The sequence below is a fragment of the Cibotium barometz genome, chromosome 57, assembly GCF_041138505.1.
Source record: "Cibotium barometz isolate CiBa-2024 chromosome 57, ASM4113850v1, whole genome shotgun sequence".
NCBI lineage: Eukaryota > Viridiplantae > Streptophyta > Polypodiopsida > Cyatheales > Cibotiaceae > Cibotium > Cibotium barometz.
In genome coordinates this window covers 1,642,415-1,664,671 of record NC_141102.1, presented here as the reverse complement: position 1 = coordinate 1,664,671, position 22,257 = coordinate 1,642,415, and the positions used below count along the sequence as shown (strand labels likewise).

The window sequence follows — 22,257 nt, the reverse complement described above, 5'->3', positions numbered from 1 at the left end:
ATGCAGCATTGGCATGAGCAATTTCCGTTCATGAAACCATATAAGATCAGGCGTTTCCAGGCAAGTATATGCGATACCAGACCCAGTGGAAAGCCAATCCTCCAGGCGTTTCCGGGCATGTACACAAAGGCACAAGTCCCAGCGGAAAGCCAAGTCCTCCAAATATTCTGGGCATGATAACGTCAAGTCCCAGCGGAATATCATATCCAACTATACAGCATGACACGTGTCAATCACATGCATAGGCACATTCCATAAGCCATGGACACCAATCCAATATGTACATAGTGTGAAAGCAAGAGTGAACCATTCGGGTGGCCAAATGGTGACATTCCCCCCCGCTTCTAAACAGTTGTCCGCAACTGAAATGCATCCACATATGTCTGAAGCAGATGCAGGCAATCTTTGAAGAACTCTTCATCTACCCATTTAGCATCAATGGGAAGATAGTTCTTAAACTTCACGAGGTAACGCCTCACAACTTTGCCTGCAGAGCAAGCTTGGGTTCCTTGTGATCCGGCCCTACATACTTGCGAAGGAGACTCACATGAAAAGCATTGTGTATGTGCCAATGACTAGGTAATGCCAATCTGAAAGCCACTTCATTGATCTTCTCGATCACTCGAAAAGGCCCATAGTACCTGGTTGCAAGCTTAGGATATGCACCCTCTTTGCCAGGCCTCTTTGCAAGTCTTGCTTTCTCAAATTTCAGCAAAACCCAATCATTCTCTTTAACATCCAATTGCCTTCTATGCTTGTCGACAGCCTTTTTATGCTTGTCTTGTGATCTTGCAATGGCTGTCCGCACCTGAGCAAAAGCAATATCCAAGTCTCTTACATACTCATCAGCTGCAAATATCTCATCCTTTGTGCGAAGGATGGGTGGGAAAATCACCTTACTATAAACAATCTCAAACGCGGCCTTTCCCATAGATGCATGTACTGTGTTGTTGTATGCAAATTCTACAAGCGGTAAGTACTTCTCCCAAGAAGACTTCTGATCTGCCACATAATATTTCAAGAGATCCAACACAGCTGAATTTGCAGGCTCACTTTGCCCATCCGTTTGAGGGTGATAAGCTGATGAGAAGTCTAATTTGGTGCCCATATTATCAAATAAGGCCCGCCAAAAGAGACTTGTAGTCCTGGGATCTCTATCCCCCACAATGGACTTCGGCGTTCCATGATGTTTAAACACTTGTGCAAGATATATTTTAACCATATGCTCAGTTTTGATGGTCTTTTTGACCGGCAAGACATGAGCTTGCTTGCTAAACCTGTCCACAATTGTCCAAATTGCATCATTACCCTGTTGGGTACATGGCAAGTCCATAATGAAATCCATTGTAATACTTTCCCATGGCTGCGTGGGAATAGGCAATGGCTGAAGCAAACCTAGTGCCTTTTGCCTATCAAATTTGACCTTTTGACAGGTGATACATGCATGTACATGTGCCTCTATGTCCTTGCGCATACCTGGCCAAAAGAAATACCACTCAATCATGTGCGTAGTAGGCATTATGCCTCTATGACCAGCATATGGAAAAGCATGGCACTCATCCAAAACCTTTTGCCTCATGTCAGACACCACACATAGGCAATTATCTTTCATGAGATAACCCTCTTTGATCACATATGAGGCATGTGCATGACCAGCCATCAAATCAGCCCAAATAGTGGCAAAATCAGCATCTGTATGATACAAATCACGCATGGTAGACAAGTCCCCATGAGAGGCAACCGAGATAGCTGCTACATACGGCTTTCGTGACAATGCATCGGCCACTACATTCTTCTTTCCCAGGGTGTGCAAGATCTAAAAATGAAACATAGAGAGGAAATTGGCCATCCTCATATGCTTCTCTGATAACTTAGTTTGAGTAAGAAAATACCTCAAACTCTGGTGATTTGTCTTCACAGTGAAATCAGCCCCAAGAAGGTAATGTTTCCATATAGTAAGTGCATGAATTACAGCCAAGAGCTCTTTCTCATAAATGCCAAGGGATAGCTCTGCATCATGCAATCTACGACTCTCATAAGCCACGGTATGTCTCTCTTGATTAAGGACAGCCCCTATGCAATTTCCAGATGCATCACATTCCACACAAAAAGGCTTTTGAAAATCCGAAACGATCAACACTGGACCATGAGTAGTTGCATCTTTCAATTTGAGGAATGCATCTCTCTCTACATTAGTCCATTTGAACACGGCCTTCTTCTTTGTCAAATCATGCAAAGGAGAAGCAATCCATGCAAAGTGCCGAATGAACCTGCGATAGTAAGAGCATAATCCAAGAAAACTACGGATCTCATGCACCGAACTCAATTCGGGCCAATTCCGAATTGCATCAATCTTTACAAGATCCATCCACACTCCATCTTTGGACACAATATGCCCAAGATAATGTATCTCTGACAAGAAGAACTCACTCTTCTTTGCATTTATGAAGAGTTTATGCTTATGGAGCTCTTCAAAAACAATAGCCAAATGAGCTTTATGCTCTTCTTCGGTCTTCGAGAAGACTAGGATGTCATCAAAGAAGACACTTGTAAATTTCCTGTACCCACGAAATATGCGATCTATCATTCTATTGAATGTAGCCGAGGCATTTGTAAGACCAAAAGGCATAACAAGATACTCATAAAGCCCAAATGCTGTCCTGAAAGCAGTTTTGTGTACATCCTCAAGCACTACACGGACTTGATGATATCCACTCTTGAGATCAATTCGGCTAAAGCATGCCGATCCATCCAACTTGTCAAGGATGTCGTCTATGCGTGGAATCGAAAACAAATTCTTGATGGTAAGGTTATTCAAAGCTCTATAATCCACACACATACGAAAGGATCCATCCTTCTTTTGAACTAAGAGGACGGGTGAACAATATGGGGAACAACTTGGCTGAACCAAACCCTTCTCAAGAAGCTCTTTTACTTGCTTCATGATCTCCTCTTTTTGGGATGTACTTAAACGATAGGCTGGCCTATTAGGTGGTGAGCTACCCGGCACAAGATCAATGCGATGATCTTCCGGTCGTACAGGTGGTAACTCATTTGAATCATCAGCAAAACAATCATTGTGCTCTTGCAAAAATTTCAGCCCATCATTACAAAGAGTGTTTACATGTACATTATTTTCCTCAACAGGATCTCGTACAAAAATCAAGTACGCAAAAATACTCTTTTTCATTACTTTCTTAATTTGTACATGAGATACAAGGGAAATGGTATCACCCTCTTCACCAACATCAATTACATGTTCTCGGCCTTTATGCATGAAGGTGATCTTGTTAGTCTTGTAAGCCTTGCACGGATCAATAAGTGTATGCCAAGGCTTTCCAAGCAATACATCACAGCCATTCAAAGGCGCCACAAGAAAATCCTCATGATCCACATAGCCTTGAATGTGTATGCGCAACTTGCCAGAATGTGGGCTTGCACTATGGCATCAATTATGGAGGTTTATAGTGATTGGATTAAGGGAATTCAAAAGGAATACCTCCTAAATAAGGTTGTTGCCCACATTTACTGGAAATTACAGCAAGGTAATCTCATGAAGATATTCCTCATTATTACAAGCTTCACAACAACCTCTTATGATACAAAGATCGAATGTATCTTGTTCATTAGGTAGCCTTTGTACATATTTTGGGCCTTGTAAGGATTCCTAATTTTTAGGGATTAAGGCTAATTTTGAGAATTCTTAAGGAGATAAGGGCAATAAAGAGGTCCACTTGGAGCCTATAGTTTTCTCTTTCTAGCCTATAATTCCCAACCAAAAGTTTGGGGTCTAAAGTAGTCATTTTCTCTCTCTTGTAGCAAGCACTTTCCACATCACCAGGCTTGTAACTAATGGGGGGCCCAAAATAGTGATTTGTTTTTCATTTAGCAAGTTTTTTTGGCTTTTAAATTTATCCCATACCCTTATATATATCAAAAATCAATTTGGACCTCCATTTCCCCCCGAACCTCCTCTATCCTCTTAAATGTGACATCTTTTTCTCCCTCATTTATTGCCTCCACTTCCCCACCAAATCACTGTCATTTGATGCCTTCAAATTATCCTAGTACTTTCCACATCATCATTCTCACAACTAGGTGGGGGCCAAAATTAGTGATTCTTTTTTCATCTTTTTTGAATTCTATTGCTTCAAAACTTAACCCAAACCCATCTATATGTATATGTATATGTATATGTATATATACATCAAACATAAACAAAGCGGACTAATTCTTGAGTTGTCCCCAAGCTTTGCATACAACCCTATCTTTGCTATCATGTGAAGTGTTGCCCTACACATCCGGAACCATATGCACATTAGGCTTCAGTACATTAGCATTTTCAGCTTTGTTCTTCTTATTTGGGCATGCTCTTGCCATGTGCTCAGTGCTGCCACAAGTAAAGCATTTGCCTTCACGCATATATTGCTCCTTCTTCTCAGCAGCAAGACCAAAGTTTGCCGGCTTATAAGGGCACTTTTTAGCAAACTTATTTTCAGCTTTTGGACCTGATTTGGGATGGGTTTGGTCCCTTTTAGGTGGCTGTCCATCATTTTGCAAGTTTTGGACAGCCCTCTCTTTGCCTTGAAATGAGGGTTTAGCCTTATTGGATCGACTAAATTTGAGTTCCAATTGCTTGGTGGCGGTGGCGGCTGCGATTAATTGGTGTAAGGTATGACCAGGATATATTTGTAATCCCGCTTTGTACACGGGTTGCAATCCCGATTGAAACCTTCTCTTCCTTTCCGCCTCGGTGACATGCATAAATGGAGACACCTCCAAGAGCCCTTTCCAAAACTTTTGTACATAAGCATTTACCGATTCCCCCTCATTTTGCTTTACCCAATCCCACTGCATTGTTATCTCATTCAATGCATTGGGAGGCAAGAATTGAGCATAGAACCTCTCCTTGAACTCTTCCCATGATTTAACAGGATTCGGTGAGAGCTTCTCCGTGAGCCACCAATGGGCAGCAATGCCTTTCATGAACATGCTTACATGCCGGATCATGGATTTCTGAGTGAAATCCTCATCACTGAAAGCAATATCAAACTGGGCAATAAAAGCAAGTGCCTTTGATGCATCATATTCCCCATGATATGTGTCAAACTTCACAGATTTGTCTCCGGCTTTGAAGTCACGAGACTTTGATGCATGTGTGTGCATCTCAACATGTTTTCCCCCATGTTTGTCCATTGGGACAGCCCCTGTAATAACTGGCATCATTTTTGGACCAAAAGGTGATGCATAAGGCATAGATACATGTGCCCTGTAAGCATGAGGCATGGTTGGCCCCTCAACATGCATTGATACATTTTCAGCCATAGCTTCTCCTTCACGAGCATACTCGAAGGCATGAGTGGCATGAGAGATACGCGGAATACCTGCACCAACAGAAAATTGCAACCCATGTTGCATGTGTTGTGCATGTACATTTTCAGCCGGCAATGGCATTTGACATACATTTTGACCACTGCCATAAACATTGTATCCTTCACGGGCTACATAAGGTATTCCTGCATGGCGTGAAGTCACTGATTCTTCCTCTCCCATAGCATGGAGATTTATCATCTTAGACATAAGTTCTTGTTCGGACACCAATGGGGATTCCAAGACATGTGGGATGGTTGCCCTTTCTGCATAGGCATCCTCGGTACGAGCCAAGTATGCACGTGCTGCATCCCTCGGTTGCATGTGCAACTCTTGAGCAATCATTGCCATTGCATGATCCATATAAGATTCAGCTTTCTTGGCCTTCAAACGATCATGTACCAATGGATCCTCGCGGCGATAGAGATTCAATTCTTCTTGTTGTGCATGGAGAAGAGCTTGCATACGAGTAAGTTCAACTCTCAACACTATGGACTCTTCTTCTTGCATCTTCTCTTTGCCACGGGACGGCTGTCCCACATATTCATGTTCCCTATTGTGCACCACATGAGTTTGCTCATCCTGTAAAGCATTGGAGGCATGCATTTCATTGTCCCTGCCTCTTGTATTAGCATCTCCAACATTCATTGTATGGCTGTCCATAATGTTCTAAGTGTGGAGATAGCTAGTGTTCACGGTGATCGTCTCTCACGATAGAAGTGAAAGAGAACCGTATGCTCTGAAACCATATGACCTGGTTGAACACAACGCTAATCAATAAACTTAAATACACTAAGATTTGAAGGACACTTGCTCATATACAAGAAGTAAATTGTTGAATTGACAAGAGACACACAATGAGCCGAAACGGCCGACCCCTCCCTTGAGTAAATTGTATTGCTATTGAAGAAATTCAATACATAGCTTCACGGGCATCCATTGCCAAATCCTCCATGCCAATGCATATGAAATTCAGCATTTAGAAAACAATGGTATGTCGATGTAGATCACCAAGGAGCTGCCTTGATGCCCGGCCCGACTTCAGTGCCCATATTCTATGTTCTACCAAGCAAGGTAGCAACATCTTCAAGAGCACATAGGACAAGAGAAATACTACACAGGGCGGCTAAACAAGGAGTCCTACCCTTTTACTGAATAAGTAATGACAACACATTGTCCAATTAGCTTACCAGTCTTCATAGAAGTTGTTGCAAGCGGAAGCCTTCGCGTTGGAAGCTTTAGAAGTGTTGATATCTTCGATTTGCCGCAATCCTTCGCGACAAAAGTCTTCAAGAGGATGAAGGGAACCCTGGGAAAGCTTCCCCTATGGTTCAACTTGAGAAAGGAAGGCTGAAATTAGGGTTTTCAGCAAAAAGACCAGAAATTACAACAAAAATGAGAGCTGTTTTGCTGAATTTCAGTCTCATTGGGAGTGAGAAGGAGAGTGATTAGCACTTGGAAACACTCTTGGAAGCTTGGAAAACACCCTAGCAAGTTGGGTATGGCTATAGAGAGCTTGGAAATGGAGAGAAATGATGGAAAAACAAAGTTTTCAGCCTCCAAAAATCCTCATGAAGAGAAAACACGAATTTTCTCTTAATAAGTAAGTGAATTGGGGTCCAATCAGATGAAGGGACATGGAGAGATGCCCATTTATGAGTAAAAAGGGAGGATCAGGTCCTGGACATTGAGTCTTGTCCGCCTCGGGACTTCAGTGAGTGTGAACTTGGAAGCGGTCATAATTTATAAGTGACTTTGGGCGCCCAAACTTTAATAAAGTGGGAACGCACTCACTTATAAATATTGGCTAAGTCCTAAGGGCTATTTGAGCCTAGATTGGGTAATACTTACCACCTGTTCACATGCCACACAACCATGTCAGCAGACAGTTTCACACGCACGGTTCACGGGCGGGCGTCCCCTTACCCGGAACTACACATTGGTCAAGCAAGCATGAAAACAGCATGCAATTTCAATTGCAAGCAAGCACATAAGATGCTATGCAATGCAGCATTGACATGAGCAATTTCCGTTCATGAAACCATATAAGATTAGGCGTTTCCAGGCAAGTATATGCGATACCAGACCCAGTGGAAAGCCAATCCTCCAGGCGTTTCCGGGCATGTACACGAAGGCACAAGTCCGAGCGGAAAGCCAAGTCCTCCAGATATTCCGGGCATGATAACGTCAAGTCCCAGCAGAATATCATATCTAACTATACAGCATGACATGTGTCAATCACATGCATAGGCACATTCCATAAGCCATGAACACCAATCCAATATGTACATAGTGTGAAAGCAAGAGTGAACCATTCGGGTGGCCAAATGGTGACAGGTGCGTGAAGCATCTCATCGTTCTGCTCTTCATCTGCAGCTGTTCCTGATGCTGACATTCTCTGCAGTGTTTGAATTTGTCAAAGCTCCCGGACTAGGCCTAGCTACCAGAAATTCTACACGCGGTCGTGAAGACAAGAGAACTACTCTCAAGCAGCTACCGCCACCCTGCACCAGATATTCACGAGCTGAGGGGTGACCCCTCACACTCCACACTTTGAAGCTTTGGATCCAGAGTGTGAATCAGGGTACTGCAGAGTGCAATAGCATCATCCGGTGTGGGCTAGATCATCTTTACCATCTGTCCAGCTGCAACCTCACCTGTGCACACCTGCCTGCATCTAGGGCTGCCGCCCCTCTGTGCTGCCCAGGCTGCTGAGAGCGTTTCAAATTCACTCAGAGCTGGTAAGTGTCGTGTGCTGCACCTGTGTGTGAGATCTGCTGCTGTAACCTGCAAACAAAAGACCTGAACTGCAGCTTTCTCAGTGGTCTTGAATAAAACTCCTCTCCCGCTTCTTTGTGTGTGTCAACATATGGAAAAGTTCTTACTGTGTTCAAGTCGGGCACCAACCCTTTGATTGGCATGACGGCTTCTGCCCAAGCCAATCATCCTCCACCCCCACTGGCCGGGAGAACAATCCTTTTTTCCGAAGACGAGCTTAGGACCTTACAGGCAGATTTTGATAAAAAAGTCAAGACCACACTCATTGGAAATAATTTTGGGCCTCATCCCTCCCACCGTGTGTGGTCAGAGTACCAACACGGAGTGTATGTGGTGGAGTGAACTTGAGCCCACCTCTCCTCCAAAGCGTATGCTCTGAGTACCGACACAAAGTGCATGTGGTAGAGTGGACATAACGCCTTGTTGGCAGGGGACTTATATCAACGCCAAGATCATGTGATCTAACATCTCGTTGGCAGGGGACTGTCTACGCCAACTCTGGATGGATTCATTCATGAAGGGTGGTAACCCTGGTGAGTGATCCTGTGAACTCATGGAAGGGTGGTATCCATGGTAACTGTCACATGAACTCATGGAAGGGTGGTAGCTCTGGTGAGTCTCGCATAAACTCATGGAAGGGTAGTTGCCCTAGTGAGTGAAGTCTTCTGGAAGGGGAAACTCTGGCAAGCATTTATGGTTTCATGGAATGGTCGTTGCCCTAGTGAACCATATGGACATGTAAAGCATGTTTGGCTTGGGCATGCGTATGGATCATGGGAGTGGTGCTCTTATGCAGTCCAATGGGATGGCACGATGTTTTGTGGCTATGTATTCTGCTTATTTTCTTTTTGCAAGTACTCAAAGCTACTTATGGATTTATGAATATTTAGGACACAGTTGGCTCTTATGCCTATATCTGGTTATTATCAGAGTTGTTGAGTTCAGATATGGATAAAGTTTCTTTCTTGATACGGTTGGCTCTTGTGCCCATATCTGTGGCTTGGGATCATGGATCGGGATTTATCGCTTTAATGCCAAAATTATGAAGTACTACTCATTGGCAGTGCATATGCTATACTTGAAGGATATTTCAGTGGTATCAAGCTTATACAGATGCGGACAACTGCTTTATCAGATGAAGCAGAGCCAAGGTGTAAATGGGGATTTTTCCACAGAAGAAAACTGAAGCATTTACTGGCAAAGTTTGGCCCGAAAGATGGTTATAGAGCATAAGCAACATGGGATTTTCATCATTAAGGTGACTTATAATGCTTATAAGTCAATGTGTTAACACATTATTAAAATCTCGCTGGACCTATTATTATTTTGAACATGGATAGGTGGACAAAAGAAGGCGCCTACATGAAACTTGGGCTACAAGCCTGGGAAAAGCATAAAGTGGATATTCCGAGCCAGCCCACCTGTTTTTAGCAAAAAGGGAAAAAGCACTTCAAATATAAGGCTGGTCGACTCTATTAAAGAGGCAAAAAGAGGGCTGTTTTCAGCCTATGGCGCTTCTATCTGCTGGTCGTCTACAGCTTCCCATTATCTTCTCCTAGCGTTCGTCGTACATCTGTTGTTTGCTGGTCGTACAGAGCTGCCCTGTATGGGCAGCTCTCTTCTCTCTTCCGTGCGCCGACCATACACAACAGCAGTGATTCAGCTGGCTGTTCAGCTACTGTTTGGCATCCGTACAGCCACACGTGTGGTTGTCATCTAGTGTTCTTCACTCTCACAATCCTAGCCTTGTTATGGACAGATTTGGGGCTGATTTATGGGCTGTTTTGAGACAGTTTTGGGGACTGTTTTGTCTTGATTCTGAGAAGATACCTCTGTGAAAGTCTTGTGTATGCTTTGTGGAAAATCTAGTGTTGTATGCACCTGCACCTTGGTTTATTGTAAAAGCTTCTCTCTAAATAAAGAAGTTCCTAGGGGGGCAGCCGTTCTGGCTAAGTGCAGTGTGAATATATTGTTTATGGTTCTTCCGCTATGTTTTCATGCTCTGTCTAGTAATTGAAGTGTCTGTCTATTGCTTATAAGTCAATGTGTTCACACATTATAATTTGGCTGGACATATTATTATTTTGGGCATGGACAAGTGGACAAAAGAAGGTACCTACATGAAACTTGGGCTACAAGCCTGGGAAAAGCATAAAGTGGATATTTTGGGCCAGCCCACTTGTTTTTAGCAAAAAGGGAAAAAGCACTTCCAATATAGGGCTGGTCGACTCTATTAAACAAACAAAAAGAGGGCTGTTTTCAGCGTTCGGCACTTGCATCTGCTCGTCATCTATAGCTACCCAATATCTTCTCCCAGCGCTGGGCCATACATGTGTTGTTTGCTGGTCGTACAGAGCTGGCTGTACAGCGCAGCTCTCTTATCTCTTCTGTACACAGCAGCAGTGATTCAGCTAGCTGTTCAGCTACTGTTTGGCATCTGTACAGCCATACTGCAGCCACCCCTGTGGTTGTCATCTAGTGTTCTTCACTCTCACAATCCTAGCCTTGTTATGGGCAGATTTGGGGCTGATTTATGGACTGTTTTGAGACAGTTTTTGGACAGTTTTTGGGACTGTTTTGTCTTGATTCTAAGAAGAGAACTCTGTGAAAGTCTCATGTATGCTTTGGGGAAAATCCAATGTTGTATGCATCCGCACCATGGTTTATTGTAAAATCTTCTCTCTGAATAAAGAAATTCCTATGGGGGGAGCGGCCATTCCGACTCAGTGCAATGTAAATATATTGTTTATGGTTCTTCCGCTGTGTTTTCATACTCTATCTGGTAATTGAAGTGTCTGTCTATTGCTCTGGGTCCCCGATTAGTGACAGATAACAAACTAGGAGCCAGCCTTTGCCTTTTATAGGCCCTTGAAGGACAAATGAACTAGCTGACCTGCTGTCGGCCAGTTCCTTGGACATGAATAAATCCTTTGTTGCCAATATCAGCCCTAAAATAATCATTTTCTGGGCAACAGGCACCCTAGTCACAACCATGCCTTCCATGCCTTAGATAGTTGCTAAAGCTCTAAAATCTTGTCTTTTATCTGCTGCACATCAAGGATTAGCACTAGGATTAGCATATCCATGTGCATGCACATGACATCCCCTTTTGATAAACTTGACAACAGAATTCCAACTTTTGACCCTGGATGACTTGTCATTGTCACTTTGTCTCCACATGGACTCCCAAACTTGTCATCCTTCAAGAAGTAAACTTTTCACTGAAAACCTTGCCCTGCCTCCAATTTCACTCCAAATCAGATGAAGATCCGTGCATCTATTCCACTTTGTCGACTAACCCTTCATGCCCTGTCCCTGAACACTTTCTTTGGTCTTCTTTTCCTTTAAGTATTGAGGCTGGCATCTCACTCCACCCCTTGGATTATCATCATCCCTTGGAACGGTTTACTTGAAAGCCTTGCTTGGTATGCCCCAAATGGCATCCGACTCACAAGGCTATCATTCCCCTTGGGTCTTGTGGAACACCACCAATGCAAGATACCTATGTGTAAAAACATGCCAAAATGGCATTTAACCAACCCAAAAAGGGTATTTTTTAGACATTTTATGTCTTGCGCTGCTTGCCAACCAGCAGCCCAACACATATATATAGTGCGCACTATTATTAACCACTTGTGTGCACGGTTCTAAGCGCACCATTTACCTCACACAAGCCAGATCAGGAGCAGTTCCAGGACACACCTCAACATAGTCATCAACGCACATCCCCTTCTGTTCTAAGCTCCACATCACCTGCAGCACACCTCGAGACAGCAACGCTAGCCATACCTCACCTGCAGCACCTGGTTGATCCAGGCGGGTTACTTCGCAGTGCCTAGTTCTCTATTGTGTACCTGTAGCCTGTTCATCGCCTACAGCTCTAATCCATGAACCTGCAGCACACCTCAAGACAGCAACCCATTCTCTGCTCATTTGACATTGACTTGGGACAGCAGCCCTCTCTGCTCATCATCACCTAACAACATCGGGACAACAACCCCCTCTACTCTTCACCACCTACCTCGTGACGGCAACACACCATCTACCTGAGACAACAGCCCTCTCTACTCTTCAGATCTATGTTTCTCCTGCAGTCCACTCATCTGCAAGTTTGTATTTGTCTGCATCACCTCACCTTCGGAGAGCCATCGCCTTACATTGACGTGTGCCTCTTGCACCCCTCCAGGTATTGTCGCACCCTCCCACCAGAGTCTGCAACCCTCGGGTACTATAGCACCCTTGTCACTAGACCCTGCACCACTACATTTCCGTTGCCCACTACGAACATCTACCACCTCGGAGTGCCACCGTATCCACCGACGCAAGCCTTCGACACCGACCACCTCACGGAGTGCCATTGTTGTCCTCGGCATGAGCCTTCGTCACTGACCATGCTTTCGCTCCGACCTCATCTTTGCTTCTTCGAAAGTCTACTACTCAGAGTCACCTCACATCAGAGAGCCTCTTGTACAAGATTTCATTCACCATCATACATACACTTATTCATCCATTTCATGCTGTGTTGATTTGCTCTAATCTCTCGCACATCTGGTCCTTTTGTCCTTTTGCCCTCATAACCTACCCATCTCGTCACTAGGGATAGAGAGGCACCTCACTCCATAAGATCAATCCCAACCCATTGTGAGAGCTATCTCATCAGTGCCTCTTATGGACGATCCAATTTATAAGCGATCTCCACAGGGTTGGGGGTTCTACTTAATATGTCAAGAGATCTCATTTCGGTTGCTAGTCTCTTGTAAGAAAACACCCGATTGATCAAGTCCACCCGACCATCCGCTTCCCAGCGACTAAAACCATTCTAATCTATGAGGTTTTTTCCTAAGTTACTAAGCACATTGTCATCACTTGTGCAAGTTACAACATGATTCATTTATTTATTCTTGTACACAGATTCCTTTATCCCTTAATGAATGCACTCTTTTCCAATCAAATCATTTCACACATACAAAGAAATTCATCATAAGAACAACCATATTTTCAAACCCAAGGTGTCCCGAGTTACATCTATCTCCAATCCCTCGGCTCACCAAGTCACATATCAGTCTAGAGCTTCCAACCGTCGTGACAATAAATCACTCACATGGAAAATCGAGAAGTGTCCCCTTCACCCTCTTCTTACTATGGAACACCTTTCCACCTCAGGCTTGTAACTACTAGAAAGAACCCTCGCCCCATCCCATGGTGGATTACCTAACGAAGGAGGTTGTTCCAATCTCTATTCTAAGTATTTCTAGAGTCGGTTCTCCCAGGTGAGGTGTACCTGGTTAGCCCAAACCGATCACTAAACAAATCACATTGAAATGGTTGCCTCATTCTGATCTCGTCGGAATGGTTACCTTAAGGAAAGTTTCCTAGTTCACAAGATCATCATCATCATCATTCACACTTTGAGACCATGTTTGTCAACCATTTTTTTGACACCAAAATAAACAATTCCATATAAGACAATCACCTTTCTATAAAAAGAACCGTCACTTTTCTATAGTATGCAATACACAATCCTAATAATTAAGATCTTATCCTAGTACTCAAATCAAGTAGAGACACAGATGGGAGCACCGGCATTCCCAAACCAAATCCTAGGTCTTGGAAATTCGTATTAATCCACGAAAGAAAGCAAGTCCTATCCTATGATGGATAGACCAATTTCGAACCATTATTCCAAATTTGATCACAATCCAAGATGGTTAACCAGGGTAAAAATCTCATTCCGCATCAATTTAAGTCTTCACCAGCAAGGTTCTTTCACACAAAAAGTCACTTTGAAAACCAAATCAGTTTAACCATGCTCCCAAGTAGTCACCTAATTATGAAAAGGTTTTGAGTTAAGATTTGACTTACTTGCAATGCCAAATCCATATAGTAGAAATAAAGTCTGTTAACCTAGATACAAGTAGTAGTCAACAATCTATGTTCCCATTGTACGTTGCCTTGAAGTGGTCTATCTTTTTCCTCATCTTTTCACATCACCTCATCTCGTACCTTGTCCTTATCTCCAAGGAGAGACACCCTCCGCCCATACTCCCTTGTCATTCTCGATTCTGATATGCCTGAGTCATAGTCACACAAGAGACCACTAGAGGTTGCAATGGTGCACACAAACACAACAAAGGAGGTGGTGTGAGAGTAAGGACACCCTCTTTGAGCAGTACTCTCTTGTGAGACCTCTAAGATCACTCTTGCTATCTTATTACTTCTCCTTTTCTGCCACGCAACTACCTTCAAGAGCTCAAATCATACCGAACTGTTCATGCTCTGTTGGGATGCCACAAGCAAAGAGGCAAGCCCTATTCAAAGGACAAGTTGGTTGATATTTTAGCCACCCCCCAGCCCATAGAAGAACGAGGGAGGGGGAGGAAATTGAGGGAGAGAGGGGGTTGTTGAGTGTGGCAAAGCGGGTGAGAGAGAGTGGGTTGAAAGAAAGCACACGAGGAAGAGAGAGTAAAGAGAGGCAAAGCGTGAGAGAGGGGTTGTGAAGGGGTTGGGAGTGAGAAAGGAGAGTCGAGAGAGTGAAAGAGGCGGGTGAGAGGGAGAGAGTGAGAGAGGGTTGAGAGAGGGAGGGAGAGTGATCGAGCTGGTGAGGGAGAGGGAGCGAGAGTGAGCGGAGCGGGTAAGGGGGTTCAAGAGTGGAGGAGAGAGGTTAGCGAGGGGGGGTGATACAAAACTGTCCATGGAAACTCATCATGGAATGCTAGGAACACATAAACATGAGAGCAGCATCAGCCCCCAGTAGATGGTATACCACTCTCCAAAATATGCCTAATGAGTATGACCGAGAGGTCTCCCTCAGCAATGTCACGTGGTAAGGTAGCTCGATGGCGGTGGAGCATGTCCTCGATCTGAAGCTGATGAGGGAATCGTGGCCGACAACCAAGGGGCTGGGGGCGTCAAAAGCACGCTAGAGTTTGGAGGCCCAATCCGAGGTAACTCCTCTCGGGCGAGGTAGGTCCGGAGCAGCTCGACGTGGGTCCACAAGATCCAGAGTTTTGGTCTCCACCTCCTGGGTCTGGAAGAAACTAGTGATGGTTGGCTAGCGAGGGAGGGGGAGGGGTGGCTGGGACCAAAGTTCTCTCAAGAGAAGAGGAGAGAATAAGAGAGAGAGAAAGAAGAAAGAAAGAAAGTTGTATTAACGTCTTCAAAAGGCCAAAATGACCTATGAGACCAAAAGGTTACATCATATCCATGAGGTACATCATCCTAGGTACAAAATAGTAATAAAGAAAGATAACAAAAATCCAGAACTTTAAAATCTGATCTAGGTCCATGAGCAGAGAGCTCTCGTATCACCCTAATACATCCCTCATGGGCCGCTGTGACATGGTGCTCAAGGTGGTAAAACTGAGCGGGCGCGAGGATGTCCTGCGATGATGGGAGATGATGGCCTGGATCTTCTTGTGGTGGCGTGGCGTGGCCGTGGGCGAGGGCCATGGGGTCTGGGGCGACGAGCTCTGCATAACTCAGTGGCTCTATCGAGTGTCACACCTCTCGGCCAAGCTCCTACACTAGCCTATGGTCTGGGTATGATGGGTGGATCGGCCCTCGGAGTGCTAGTATGGAAGAAGTCGGTAAGAGCTCTTTGTGTTGGTCCTCCAGCAAGTATAGCTGATCTGGATCTCACTAAGGACTCCCATGCATCTCTGATCCGGGAAGTCCATGATCCTGGAAAGTGATCCGAACCCTGCTCGGAAGAGGCGGTGGAACCTCCCCCGAATCTCATAGTATACAGGGCATCGGCATATGTAATGGTCCTCTGTCTCGGGCTCTGTGTGACAGAGCTGGCATATCCTGTCCTCTGGTGTGGCCGCCCTAGGCCCATATCTGGCAGTCTCCACTCTCAGCTGGTGGGACGAGGTGAAGATATGGCCGATCGCACATCTCACCCCAAAGGATAGGTGTATGTCCATGTAGCGTGGACGGATGATGAACCCATCCTCTGTCAGGCATAGGAGGTGATCTCTGTAGAAGGCCATCTTCGTCCCCAAGTTGGCGAGGGGGTGAGAGAGAGGTATTTAGGGAGTGGCTAGCGAGGGAATGAGAGAGGGGGGGTGAAGGAGTGGCTGGCGAGGGAGCGCGGGAGCACGGGTGGTGAGGGAGAGCTGCAAGTAAACAGGTGAGGGGGAGGCTGTGAGTGTGAGAGAAGGCGGGTGAGGGAGAGTTGCAAGAGGGGAGGGAGACGTCATAGAGAAGAGGGGGTGTCTCTGTCCCTCTTGAGAGGAGAGGGGGGTTTAAATAGAAGGAGGGGGGCTCTGGGGTGTGTGTGTGAGTGAGAGAGAGAGAGAGAGAGAGAGAGAGAGAGAGAGAGAGAGATCAATGCCAGTGGGAGAAGACGACGAGTGGCTGGTGGCCGATGGGAGAACGCAGCGAGGAAAGGGCAGCAAAATCTTTGCAGCATGGTGGTGGGAGAGAAAACAACAAGGGAGAGGGAATCAACGTAGGGAGGTGGGTCAGCAGGGTGCTGACCGCCTCCTCCCCTTTATATATAATTATATATATATATATATATATATAATTATAATTATATATATATTATATATATTATATATATATTATATATATATTATATATATTATATATAATTATATAATTTTATATATATATATATATAATAATTATATTATATATTTTATATATATATATATATCCTTCTCCCCTTAAAGAAATCGAGATGTCCTCATCTCGAAAATAGGTAGGAAAAATCTTGATACAACTTAAACTCATCTTCCCATGTAGCATCTTCTGCTGGGAAGTCTTTCCATTGAACTATATGTTCCCTAATGACTCCATCTCTGAGAGTCCTTTCTCTGGAACTAACGATTCTCTCTGGTTGAATTTCCAAAGTGCTTTGAGATGGCATACCAATTTGCTCATAGGATTAGCTTTTCATCTCAGTTTTTTTTTCCATGATACTCAGGACATAAACTTGTTGTATCCAGATTTGCCTTCCGTAGACGTTAATATATCTTTTCTTTCATCATCTAGGATATGGTCACGACTACTAGGTACATAGGCTTTCAAAAGGCTTGCATGGAATAAATTATGGACTTTTAGATGAGGGGGTAGCAATAGCTCATAGGCTTGACCTTTGATTCTTTTGGTAAAGACATAAGGTTCATAGCCGCGAGGACTTAGTTTTTTGTACTTTCCTAGAGATATAAAGCTTCTTTTTGGATGTACCCTTAAGAAGACCATATAGCCTTCTTTGAATGATCGTTGTGCTTTCCTAGAGATATAAAGCTTCTTTTTGGATGTACCCTTAAGAAGACCATAAAGCTTCTTCTAGCATCCACGTAGTGCTTTTGTCTATCCTGGGCAGCTTTAGGGTTGCATCAGCATGTAGGTCATTTTAGACCCACATCTCATTCAGTCATGCATTGATCCTTTGCATTTGCAAGGCAGACAAGACCATCCTCTCATCATGTAACATTGGTATCAGAGCATCTAGGCCAGCCTCAGTGCAGCCCAGAGCATTCAGCTAGAATGCACTCGCAACCCCGGACTTGTCGGAATACGCAGCAGATATGAAACAAATTGTTGAGAACACAACGTAGCAGGACACTGACATGAAGATGAGCAAACGCAAGAGAACCACCAGCACAAAAAGTGTTGGAACTGTGTGTGGAAGAGAAAACGTAGAAGAGAGAGTGACACTGTGCGAACTCTGCACTATATACAAGATCCGGTACACAATACCCAACATAGAAAGTGTGGGAGGGCAAGGGGCCATTTTATATGGCCCCAGGCTACTGGTCGGCCAGTCTAAAACAAGCCGACAATAGCCACTGCTCACGACCAACACCATGTGTGCACACGACCAGAAAAAGAGCCAGTTGGCCAAGTGCCTGCAGTCAGCCAGGACACCAGAACAGGTTGGGTAGCAGATCAACAGTCGGCCGACATCAAAAAACAGCCGACAGCCCTCCACACCACAGGAAAAATAGAAAAAATACATGGAGAGTGAGGAAAAATCGGGAAACACCAAAAAACCAGTAGGCACACCCACAACAAAGGCCCTGGTGTTATATACAGACAGGAGATGACTGCTAACTTCTGGATGTGGAACCAACCCCAAGGAGCTGGAGTGCCGCCGGATTATAGCCTGAGGTAGAGACTTCGTGAAGAGGTCCGCCGCTTTGTCCTCCGTCGAACAAAACTCTAGCAAGATGTCATCAGCAAAAAACTTCTCACGAACAAAGTGACTCTTGATGACCGAGGGTTCCTCCTGTGGAAACCCAATCTTGCCAAGTAACCTCTACAACCGCACCACCTCGCAAGTAGCACCACAAGCAACCCAGTACTCTGCCTCTGTAGACGACAAGGCAATAGTCGGCTGCCTCTTGCTGCTCCATGAAACAGCTCTTGAGCCGAGGGTAAAACAGTAGCATGATGTAAATCTCCTCATGTCTGGATCTCCTCCCCAAACTGAGTCACTCCATCCGTGTAGTCTGACTCCATCCGTTGTTCCCCCTCTAGGATCACAGCAGAGTCCAAGATCCTTCGAACGGTGCAGAAACCGCAAGATCCGCCCAACCTATATGTCCAAGTTCCATATTTATGTCCAAGCTTCATGTTCCATGTCCAAGCTCTATGCCCAAGTTCTCCATGTCTAAGCTATATGTCCAAGTCCAAGAAACACTTCCTCATCCCTAATCTCCACAACTCCTATAGCCTTGTCCATGAAGAAAACCATGGAAAAGCTCTTTCTTGCAGAAAAACTGATATAAAACCTGTTTTAATGGTTCCTGGGTGATAAAAACATCCAAAAAGCAGTTTTTAGGGTTTTTGGAGCAGTTTTAGGGTTTCTGAATTTTTTCAGATTTTTGAAATTTCTGTCTGTACATGTCCATACAGTTCCGTACATGTCCGTACAACTCCGTACGTGCATCCGTATCGCCCATGCATATGTCCATACAAGTCTAGAGCTAACCGTACATATAAAAAGCAAGTTGGAGAAGGTGTTGATAGCGAAGAAGAAGCTCTCCATGATCATAATGATGCCCACACACACTCCACAATCTCCTTCAATCTTCAATGATCTTGTTCATGGTTCTACAAGAGAAGGCCAATCCTTTTTATACTTGCAAGGTTTTGCTTTTCTCTTTTTACTTTTATTAATAAAATATTACTCAACTTTTGGTGCTTTGCTTTTCTGGCTTTAAGGCCTTGCTTTTTGGCCTTAGAGCTGCTTTTTGAGAAAGCGCCTTTTAGCTTTTTGGTCCGGCTCAGTTTTCTCTTTCCAATGGTGCCCTTGCCTCGCGGTCGATCGATCCCGTTTGACTTTTTGCTTTTTCTTGCTTTTTGACCAAGAATGATGCTTTTTCTTAATCAAAGCTTATGGACACTGTCCCCATGTCTTCTTCCACCTATCTCGTGTTCGGACATGGGTTTCATCATGTGAAATAGAGCCAGGAGGGCCAAATAGTTACACATTTTTCCATGAGTCATCATCACATGGGGTTGGGGGTTTTTCTGGGATAGGCGTGCCCCCTTAAGTGTTGGGATTCTCCAAGCCAGAAGAGGAAGAGGGTGTTGCCTTCTGTTCCGTTCAGACTGGATGGCAGCTGGAGAGATGTGATGTACAGGTAATCACACCGGCTCTATGATCTGTCTAGTGAGAATAGTGGGTCACTCTGGGAAGCACTAGTATATTGTCTCTTCCCCAGTGATGGTTACTCATGCCTCGTGGTGCCTATGGCTATATGGTGGATGCCCTATCAGATATCTACATTGGAACCTTGGTGACTGGGAATGGACTGATGTGACTAACCCCATGAGGAGCATACACCGGAATAGTGGGTCACTCTGGGAAGCACTAGTATACTGTCTCTTCCCCAATGATGGTTACTCATGCCTCGTGGTGCCTACGGCTATATGGTGGATGCCCTATCAGATATCTACATTGGAACCTTGGTGACTGGAAATGGACTGATGTGACTAACCCCATGAGCATACACTAGAATAATGGGTCACTCTGGGAAGTACTAGTATACTGTCTCTTCCCCAGTGATGGTTACTGATGCCTCATGGCGCCTATGGCTATATGGTATCAAATATCTACATTGGAACCTTGGTGAGTGGGAATGGACTGATGTGACTAACCCCATGAGGAGCATACCTTTCTTCAGCTCCACTGTGTAACGCCACGTTGCTCATGCTAGATAGACCAAGAATTCCCACTCTTAGGCATCACGAGGCGGCGTATGACATTACACCCCCCATTCAAAGGAGATTTTGGTAGAGACTCTTGCACTCGTACGGGAGGAGCCAGGTTTCCCACTTCTTCTCGTCGCTGTTTCTACACGGTGGGTTGCCCACCAATGGAGATCTATTTTTGGCGTGGATCCATCTTGTCCTAGATGCCCAGCTCCATCCAAGAAAGTGTATCATTGCTTATGGAAGTGCAAAGCAGCCCAGAGGATTGGGCTATCTATAGCCCAGCTCTTGGGCAGATTGAGGAGTGATCCTATCTATATTACTTGGGGTGCTATTGCATGGTTGACTCAGTCTGGCCTGCATCTTCTTTTCCAGGGCAATGATGCAAATTCTGTTATTATTGTCCATAGGGGCATAGCTCAGAGATGTTTGCTTCAGGATATCCTTCAGTTACGATACACAACCCCTCTCGTGGGTATTGACACCACCTGGGAGTTTATTGCTACTATCATGGCATGGCATATCTGGAAGACACAAGCTAGTCATGTTTATGATACCCAGTGTATCTGCAGTATATGGAGTGATATCGTTCATACTCTTTTGGCCACCTCGGCCCATATGCAAGGATCTTCTACAGCTACGCAAACAGAACACAGTAGACTTATGAGAGAGTGCAACCATGGTATTTTCTTCTCCTCCACTCCTACCGGGCTTTTATGGCAGCATAGTGCCCCCGATTGATTGAGATCTCCCTTTGTATGATTTTATATTACTTAATAAAAGTCTCTTTTCTGAGGGAAAAAAAAAGTGGGCAACTGTCCCAAATCTCGGAAATCTCCCATATCCAATTGAAAACATTGTTAATCCCGCAGAAACTCCAGCGCCCTGGATTATTGAGAGCCATCACTTCTAAATATATAGAAGAATCCAAAAACAAGCATTTATGTAAATTCAAGGCTTCTGGAAACCCTCAACTGCAGCAATGGCAGTAATCCGAAACATCCACACATTTATCTCGTGTCGCCCTTGACTCATGCACGTGTGACTGAAAAAGTTAGGCCTTGAACAACCAAAAACTCTTTTATCTGTTTTGACTCTTAGTTGACTTGTATTTCCATCTGTTTTGACTCTTAGTTGTTTGAAAGGCTTCGTTTCATTTTCTTTTGTCATGCGTGCATGTAGCAACGAAGCTTTCTAAGCTTTCATGCTTATAGTAGATGGGATTTTTTCCGAAGAAATAGCAACACAAAACCTTTTATTAATCAAGAAAGGCATAAAATAGTACCTGCGAATTCATAGCCTTCACAGGGATCGCTCAGAAATCATCTACCAGAGCCAAGAGTACGCCTTTGATTTTGTGAGCATTGAATTCGCCCTTAAGTTGGCACTAATTGGAAAAAGAGAACGAGAACTGCAGGGAGAAGTTATTTGATGCGTGGGTATAATAAAAAAAAATTAGTTGAATGGGGTAACCACTCTTTTTTTTCGAGAGAGTTTAATTAGGATACTATATTTAATATTTTAGAGCCAAAGACCAGCGCATTACCTTTTGGCCCAGCAGAGCCCATAACCATTAATTTGGTAAGTATTTGTTATGAGGAAATGGATCTTTTGCCCTAGCGTGTACACTTCTCGCATGCTCCATTGAGCAAGTTCCTATGTTACAACTAGAAACACGTGATGGGATTAATGAAGTGGGAAGGATATATAAGGGTCACGCAGAATTCTTTGTTTAGTTTAGGGATATGGTGGTCACAGAAGGTCACTCCTCCTTTAGCCCAATTGAATGCAAGAATAGCCAGGAGGCTGAATAAGATGGATTAGAGACTGTTGGGATGGGTCTCAGGTGGGGTGGAAGGATTTGGTGCAGGTAAGGAATAAGTTTGGGATACACCAGAGAGACCTGGGGGTGGCAAGACAAGCTTTGGAGGAGGTGGC

General features: G+C 44.4%; 1 protein-coding gene across 14 annotated transcripts in view; it reads right to left on the bottom strand.

The window, feature by feature from the left end:
* LOC147606314 (dynein regulatory complex protein 10-like) overlaps window positions 1–21,987 on the bottom strand; it is a 135,266-nt gene extending 113,279 nt beyond the window's left edge. For 3 of the 14 annotated variants that reach the window (XM_086791975.1, XM_086791978.1, XM_086791972.1), the window contains exon 1: window positions 21,605–21,809. In XM_086791975.1, coding sequence (XP_086648101.1) covers window positions 21,605–21,616 — 12 coding nt within the window. In that variant the 5' untranslated portion in view covers window positions 21,617–21,809. Of the gene's footprint in view, window positions 1–21,604; window positions 21,832–21,865 lie in introns of those variants that run through there. The other 11 variants (XM_086791969.1, XM_086791970.1, XM_086791966.1 and 8 more) reach the window with 10 other exon arrangements.
* Window positions 21,988–22,257: the final 270 nt, after the last annotated feature.